The sequence below is a fragment of the Vigna umbellata genome, chromosome 4 (genome assembly GCF_029865625.1).
Source record: "Vigna umbellata cultivar VRB3 chromosome 4, Vumbellata_1.0, whole genome shotgun sequence".
NCBI classification, from domain to species: Eukaryota; Viridiplantae; Streptophyta; class Magnoliopsida; order Fabales; family Fabaceae; genus Vigna; species Vigna umbellata.
In genome coordinates, this window is record NC_142168.1 from 37,365,905 (window position 1) to 37,374,426 (window position 8,522).

General features: G+C 35.6%; 1 protein-coding gene across 1 annotated transcript; it reads left to right on the top strand.

Moving 5' to 3' along the window:
* Positions 1–6,141: 6,141 nt before the first annotated feature.
* Positions 6,142–7,940, top strand: LOC148200074 (uncharacterized). The gene is made up of 2 exons (XM_088112836.1): positions 6,142–7,555; positions 7,657–7,940. The coding sequence occupies exons 1-2, from the start codon at positions 6,142–6,144 to the stop codon at positions 7,938–7,940; spliced, it is 1,698 nt and encodes a 565-aa protein (XP_087968962.1).
* The last annotated feature ends 582 nt before the right edge of the window (positions 7,941–8,522 follow it).

The window sequence follows — 8,522 nt, forward strand, 5'->3', positions numbered from 1 at the left end:
GGTAATTACCGAAGGCTTTTTAGCCATCGATAACGTCCACGTTAATTTAAGTCCCAAATTGGGTCATTCGATCCCCAATTTCATTTCACTTGAGCTTCGTCGTGTGTGTCTGTGTCATCCCTCTCTGCAAACACTTCCCTCCCTTGCTTCACGCTCCGTGAGGTTGTCGGTTAGTGACCGGTGGTTGTCCGTCACGGTGGTGAGTGGTGCGTTGGTCGATCTTGGTTGACGCTGCGTGGTTGTTTGGGGAGTTGGTTGGTTCGTTGACGGCTGGTGGTGTGGAGGTTGAGGGACTTTGCCGGAGAGGCCGTTGTGGGCTTCCGTCGCTGTCGTGCTCGTCAAGCGGTTTCTTGGTAGAGGTAAGTTCCACACAACTTCATGCACACTGTGATGTTGATATTGGTGAAGCGTAGAGAGTGTTGCTGCCTTCATCTACTTTTCATTCACTTGTTAGTATATGATTGAAGGAACTTGGTTGACGGACTTCGTTGGAGTGGCCCTTGTGGGGCGTCGCCGTGGTGGTGTACAAAGGTTGCATCGTCAAGGGCTATCTCGATTAAGGTAAGTTGGGCGTTTAAAAATTCATTATGAGTTTCAATGTTGTTGAATTGTTTGATGTTGTTGTGGCTTGATTGTATGATCTTTGATTGAGAAAGATTGGTTTTTAATTGGAATGAGGGGCAAGGAATTTAGTTAGCAGTGAAAAGGTTTAAATAACCTTAACCGTAGTTTAGGGAAAATAAAAGCAAACGAGTATATTGAAGCTTGATCAACAGTGGCAATTGTTGTAACAGTTGCGTTTGTTTCTAATGCCTGCAAGTGTGTGCTCTAAGTACGCAAAACTTGAAACCTCTCATTCATTTGCTTTCAATCAACGTACACATAATGTTATATATTGTAAATGGTTGATAATATAACAGTAGGTAGCGGTCCAAACTATAAATCCTAGTAGCAAGTCAACTCATGCATCATCCAATAGCTTTTGATGCCTTTGCCTGCACTGCCACGGTAATAGACTAATGTTTTTTTGAGTCATATGCAGTCATTGCCTTGTCCACCTTGTGAGTACAATATTTTTCCTTCTATCCTGCACTCCCATTGTTGTCTGCTAACACACAAAAGCTTGTCCTTATTAGTATTAGTCCAATTCGTTGTATCATGGTGTATGTTGTTGGTTCTGAAATTCAAAGGAGGTATTATTCACTTTATATTTTTCTTACAAAAGTATGTTAAATATTAAATTTGGTTCAAGTTTATAATATAAGAATGTACTACAAAAGCCTCAAAGCTTATAATTATATCATACATATAGATGAAAAGCCTTCCATGATATTTTCAGACACTTTTCTAGAAAGTTTTCGTCATCACCATTATTCCACAAGCTTTCCCTTCAGAATCCTCTTAAAAGGACCTAATGTGACTGTCATTCTCAGTTTTTGGCTGTAAATATTTACTAAATCAAATGCTGCAATGTGAAATCATGAAAAAGCTTCCAGAATAGGGCAAAAAAGAAAAGGATGGAGGGGTGTTAAGCATTGTCATTATACTGTAGGAGGGTTCTTTTAGTGGCACAGCCTCTGTTTGAGAATCAAGTGTTAGCTAATTAGAAGATTTGTTGGTGTTTATTTTTACGTTATTATATATATTGATAATAATCCTAATAATTATGAGGAAATTTGTATGGTAGTGTGTATACTAAAGCACGGGTTTTGTTGGTAAAAGAAGGAGATGTGGTTGAGATAATAATAATTGTTAGGGGAAAAGTAATGAGTTTGATGACAGTTTGGTCCTCGTGGGTTATGCGTGGTAGAAACATGAAGCATCATTGTTGACAGAGGGTGGTATTTTGGATGTGTCTACTTTTCTTCTCTGAGTGAATTTGTGAAACAATTCATGGGTGTGGCCCCCTTCAACTTCCCCCTTTCTAATTTTTTTTTGGACTTTGGTTGCATCAATCTATGCTATGTAATTGTGGCCTCCATCTTTCTCAAATTACTCTTTCATCCACTCCCACACTTGTGTACTGTACATAGTCATTATTTTTTTGTAATTTCTCATCTAAGTTCATATTTATGTTTTTATTAGCATTTTTTTATATGTTATAAATTAAAATGTGACTATGTTTAGTGTGTTAAAAAGGCATTCATGGATATGTTGGTAGGGTTTTTTTGAACTCATTTTAGAGTTTAAAGACAATGATAATCATGAAACAAAGTTGCTTGAACATTCATTTGTGTTTAAATCACTTTATATATGGTCTAGTATGAAACTAGAAAACTATGGACTATATGTAGTGCAGAATTAGTATTCCACCTAAGGTTTGATTGTTTTGTGTAGTTGGAACACGTTTAATATCATTAAATTGAAACCATTAGCCACATGGTTACGTCCTCTGATAAAGCATAAAAAAGGTAGCTCAAATCTAAGGATTTTCATTATGCTTAGTGTCCTGTGTGAGACCAACTACGGTAAGAATTGAAAATGAAAACATTAACTCCTTTCCACTGATCCCCACAGCTAATTCTGTCCAACCTCAAAATCCTGCCTTTTGCTTTATCAATAATCAAATCCACTAAGAACCCATTCTTCAAGCACATGATTGAAGTTATGTAATCCTATAATGTAGCAAAAGTTGAACCAATTTATAAGTGAATGAAAGAAGTACAAAGCCTCCAAACTTTGCTATGTAAACGGAAAAAAACGAGCACCGGAAACGAAAACACATGAACTTGCTGTGTGTGTTGTGAAAAAAATATAGTGAGAGGATGAGCAGATCCCGATTAGTGATCATTAATAAGAAACTCATATTTGAGGATGAGCAATGTGAATCAAAGAAGTGATTGACTGGCGCTGCTTGTTACTTAGGAGTCCCCCACAAACATTATCTTCTTTCCTGTGTCTTTGTCCAACAACTTCTTACCATCAAACCTGTGACCAATAACAGCATTTTGGGAGGGAAGAAAAAGAATTTATCTTAAATGGGCTGCACCAACTTAAAATTCATATAAATAAACCAATAAATGTCATTGTTTAATAGTGAATAAACCAATAATAAAATGGGCTGCACCAACCTGTCATCAATGTTTCACTGACACAGCTCCATAATATATATGTATACCAAAAATTAGAAAGAAAAGGAGGAACGGAAAACAGGGATAGATTAGTAAAAAGGGTTCCCTGTTGGGTACATGGGATTGGGTAATATGGTATTGTACGTCACTGATCTAAGTCATGGTATCTTTGTGGGGTTGCATAGATTGTACTGTCTGTTTTGTTAGAAGTGTCAACACCCAATTTCGTCCGGGTAAGTAAATATTTAAAAATAATAAAAAAATATGATAATAATAATTAATGGTGGGTAAAAAGGGACAAAATAATGACTTTACTACAATATTTTTGAAATGTTAGTTTAATATGGTAAAAATTTGAATTAATATTATGCTAATAATCATGAACAATAAATTAAAATAGTATATTAACATAATTTGTTGCATCAGTTTCTTTTAAAGAGGAAATTATGATTTTCTGACAATAATGATAATCAATGTTTTGAATATTATTTAATTTGTTTTCTAGCAACCATGGCAATTATTTCCCTATTTTGTTTTATTGTCAATTAATTCACAATTAAGGCAAGATTTCCATAATATTGCAATGTGTGTATATAAATATGCACTCTGCCATAGAGAAAGAGAAAAGAAGAAAAAATAGAGAGAGACACTATGGAATAATGGAGATAGAAAAGGTATAAGAGAGTATAGAGAAAAGTAATTTATCACGCTAGAGGAACTCTGCCAACAGAAATTACCAAGGAAGAATTAGAGAGTATTGAAAGCTGAAAAGGTACGTCATCTTCACACCCTCTTTCTTTTTCTTTTTGTTGCAATTTAAAGGTTTTTTCTAAAGGTTTTGTTTTTTTTATATACAAATGACGTTCTTTTAAAAATCATGATTTTTGAAATATAAGTACGCGTAGACCTATGGTCGGCTTCTTTCCTCTTTCCCACCATTCTTAAAAATAAAAAAAAATACAAAAATCTTTAAAATAAAAAATATCAATCTTGTTAAACCAAATCTTTTTTTCGGGTTCACTCTTCAAAAATCCAAATAAATCTATAATATTTTTTTTACACAAACTCACAAACCTTTTTCTACATAAAGAACTACGTGATCCCTGATTGTCCATTAAACGGATGTACGTAGGACCAAGATCAATTCTTGTCGGGTTCATAAAACAAAAAATATAGTTTTGTCTCTTAATAGTTTATTTATATTATTTTTTTAGGGAAAATTAAACATTTAAAAAACCACTTCAATCTTTATACATTTAATTAAAGGTACTGCCTTTGGGCAGGCGCGATAGGGTGCTAACACCTTCCTTACGCGTAACCGATTCCCGAACCTGAAAATCTCTTTTCGCAGACCATGTCTTATTTTTTGGTTTTCCATAGTTTTTCCATAATAAATTATGGTGGCGACTCCACGAATCTTTTTCTCAAACCCGTTTGTTTTTCGGGTCGCTATCCCGTCGCGATCTCGGTTGCGACAGATGGCGACTCCACTGGGGATGCTAGAGAATCAGGCCTTCTTAATTAAATGTGCAAAATTGATGTGGTTTTTTTTTTATTTTATTTTATTTACTTTTCCCTTTATTTATTATATATGTTTGTCTTTATTTATTTTGGTAATTTATTTATACTCGTTATTATTATTATTATTATTATTATTATTATTATTATTATTATTACTTTGCATATCATAAGTGGGACCTTATACCCGGGTCTGAGTGTAACATAGAATTAGAGGGGTTGTGTAGTGGTGTCACGTCTGGACTATTTCCAGTTTGGCTATCGTGAGAACCCCAGCCAGTGTCTGTTCTCTTTACATGCAATTTCACACCTAGTTGCGTTTCAACTGTTGTGGAAAAGTTGTGAAAAGGACCATAGCTCTGGTGGCCTTAATTTTAGGTTTAGGAAGCTTTCCCTGTGAGATTGCATATGCAATGCTTAGACTTTAGGACGTCGGACCTGCCTTAAAAACATAAAACATGTTGTCTTGTAATCATTATTTTGGCATAGACATCTTCATGTATCATATGCGTTAGCAGCATTTTCATCTTTTTTTTTCCTTCATTTTCTTTATACATAACAATAAATGTATCATGTTTTATTTAAATAAAAAAAACAAGAACAAAAATATCATGCCTTAATGAATAAATTAATAATGAAAAATAAACACTTTTTAGTCAAATGAATTAATAAAACTTTCATTTTTTTGAAGCATTTATTAACATGAAATCGTGAAAATAATTTTCTTCTTCATCATTTTCTATCATCCATTTTATCCATAAAAAAAAATTAGTTTATAAGGGGCACTATCTCAAAGTGATCGCAAGCAATCTTTTTAGCAAAAAAATAAAAAAATAAAAAAATGGAAAATGAAGAAAACAGGGGCAACTTATTTAAGTTAAGATTTTCGAAAATAATTTAATGGGAAGATATGTTTCTTCATCAAAAAATATCATTCTTTGTAACCTATTTTGAGTCTTAAAAAAAATTAAAAATGTTTTTGAACAAGTCAGGTTGACATCATGTTATTTAAGAAAAAATGTTTTTTGAAAAAAATCAAAATTTCAAAACACAAGGAAAAAATGAAAATGACAAACTTAATTTTCATTTCACTGTAACAAGAACTTTTTTTCTTTAAGCCCATTGGGTCCGGTTGATAGTTTTCTTCAAATTCAATTGTTTGAAAAAAAGCAAATGAATGCGATAAGAGGAAAATATAAAAAAAAAAAACATATATTTCTCAAAAAGTTTTACCATTTTCATTTTGCAAAAAAAAAACATAGAAAGGGAAACATATCTCCATACTTATTTTACCAAACACCAACATCCTTCTGGTGTGTTGTATCTCATATTCACATATTACACGCCAACGTGGCTATCCAGTGTCCTTTAAATCCTTACCGCTTTCAACTTTTCTGTGATTTCCGTTTATTTTTAGCATGCATCATTTCTGCATTTTTGCATAATTCGTTTTCATCTAATCCAAGTTAATAAAAACAGTATTAAAGTTTAAGAAAAAACAACGACGAAACTTCCACGACATCCTTATAAGACTCGAGCAAACGCCAAAGCTATGGAAGATTGGGAAGAGGAACGTGAAACTATAAAGGCCGATATTAGGCAGCTAAAGGATCAAGTTGGTCAAATTTTAGAAGCATTGAAAGCCATAAAAACCGCAGGAGAGACTTCGTTTGCAAAGGCTGATGATAATGCTCACACTCCAATACATGACGCTGTGGGCACACAATTCACATTTCCAATGTATGGTTTACCACCAGGTTACACACCGCCTATTGGAGATCATTCAGAGGCAGAGCATACTTCTTTGGTTTTTCCCGTAACTACCAATGTACTTCCCATTAGTACCCAGGGGCCTATCCTCACAACTGAGGCAAAACTAAATGAAACATCCAAGCTTCCCCACACAATTGTCGCACAAGATGCTACTTTGCATGCGAATGTAGAAGGAGCGAAGGATAAACTTGAAGTTCTAGAAGGTAGACTGAGAGCCATAGAAGGGTTTGAAAGTTACGGGTTTGGTGACGTGGCAAAGTTGAGTTTGGCTCCAGGAGTAACCATTCCACACAAGTTTAAGGTGCCAGAATTTGAGAAATACAAGGGAAACACATGCCCTAAGAACCATTTGACCATGTATTGTCGAAAAATGGCTGCCTACGCAGACGACGATAAACTACTTATTCATTTCTTTCAAGATAGTTTGGTTGAAGCAGTGTTGAGTTGGTATACGCATCTGGAATCCTCTCATATCCGTTCTTGGACAGATTTGGCGAATGCCTTTGTAAGACAGTACAAATACAACATGCATGTTGCGCCAGACAGGTTACAATTGCACCATATGGCAAAGAAAGATGAGGAGTCTTTTAAAGAATACGCACAACGATGGAGAGAGCTGGCAGCGCAGGTTGACCCACCTCTATATGACAAGGAGATGGTTGCAATGTTTGTAAGCACACTACAACCACCTTTTTATGAGCATATGATTGGCAACGTGTCTTCCAATTTCGCTGATATCATCATCATAGGGGAAAGAATCGAAATCGGACTGAAAAGTGGGAAAATTATATCTCAAGCCACCACTCCAAAGAAATCTATTTTTAATCCAGGGAAAGAGAAAGAAGGGGGAGTGCATGCAACATCAGCAATACCCATGTGGGGAGGTCATGCACCCACACATAGCTATCAACCAAGCCCGAGTTATCCTCCTTATGTGAATAATACAGTGTCTGGTCCCCAAATGAGACCTCGACAACCAGGATATTATCAACCACAACAGGCTAATGCCAGGGGCACTAGAGCCGGTTTAGGTCCAGATCAGAATGTTGGTCAAAATGCTAATGCCAAGAGGAACCAATTGAAAATTTTCACTCCCATTCCTGTGACGTATACAGATTTGTTACCTCAACTCCTTAAGAAGGGTTTGGCCGCTATTCGTCCAATGAAACCCTTACAGCCTCCATACCCTAAAAGTTTTGATGCAAATGATGTGATTTTCATGGGGGAGCCATTGGCCATTCAACCGAAGGATGCACCTCTCTTAAATTCAAAGTACAATCTCTAATTGATGCAGGATGGCTGAAGTTCCAAGAAGACGAACCTAGTGTTGAAGTCAATCCCCTTGCCGAGCATGGAAATACCTCAACAAATGCCATCGAGGGGGGAGATGGCCTCGGTGAGGCATGTGGAATTTGTCCAGGAGCCGAACACATCATTAATGAGTGTACCAGGATTAGGAGCTTTCTCCAAGATCTGATGACAGAAGTTTCCTACAAATATACTACGAGAATAAAGAAGAAGAAGTATCTGCAAACCCAAGAGCTGGAAGATAAAGAATTTGCCTGTGATGCTTATTGAAATGTAATCATTTTTAATTAACCTCACTGCTTTGCCCGGAGCCTTGGGGTTCCTATTTTAGGGTTGACACTTTCTTTTGCATTTGGTTTAACATTAAATCATGTTTGTTTCATTTTTTTCTCGAGTCTTAAATATTTTATCAAATAACATGGATATGACAATGAATGTTTTGAAAACAATAATGTTGTTTTTCCTAATTTTGAGCACCCTATCAATAACATGGAAGATGATTATGACTGACCCGGAACCCTCTCCAAAGTTAATGATATTTGTGAAGCAAGATTCTAAAGAAATAAAACCCCATCAAGTAAAGGTTGAAATCTTTAGTGTAAGAGAAGAAAGCGAGAGAAAAAAGGCAAAAGTCGACACTAGCACGAAGAAAGAGTTCAACACGAGTTACTACTCAAGCCAAAATGTCTTCAGAATCAAAGATGAAGTGCAAAAAGCAGTTCGATGCGAGATTTCTAGCTGGGGCAAGATACTCCCAATAGGTGGCAAGTATCGTGTTGAAGAAGGACTATAATGAGCAAATGCATGTCAACTATCATGATTTAAAGACAATTTCTCATTGCCGCAAACTTG

Excerpts from the sequence above, each read along its gene's own strand:
- LOC148200074 (XM_088112836.1), top strand. The coding sequence starts at position 6,142 with ATGGAAGATTGGGAAGAGGAACGTGAAACTATAAAGGCCGATATTAGG. Across the intron at positions 7,556-7,656 it reads ACAGCCTCCATACCCTAAAA|GATGGCTGAAGTTCCAAGAA; the intron begins GTTTTGATGCAA and ends TAATTGATGCAG.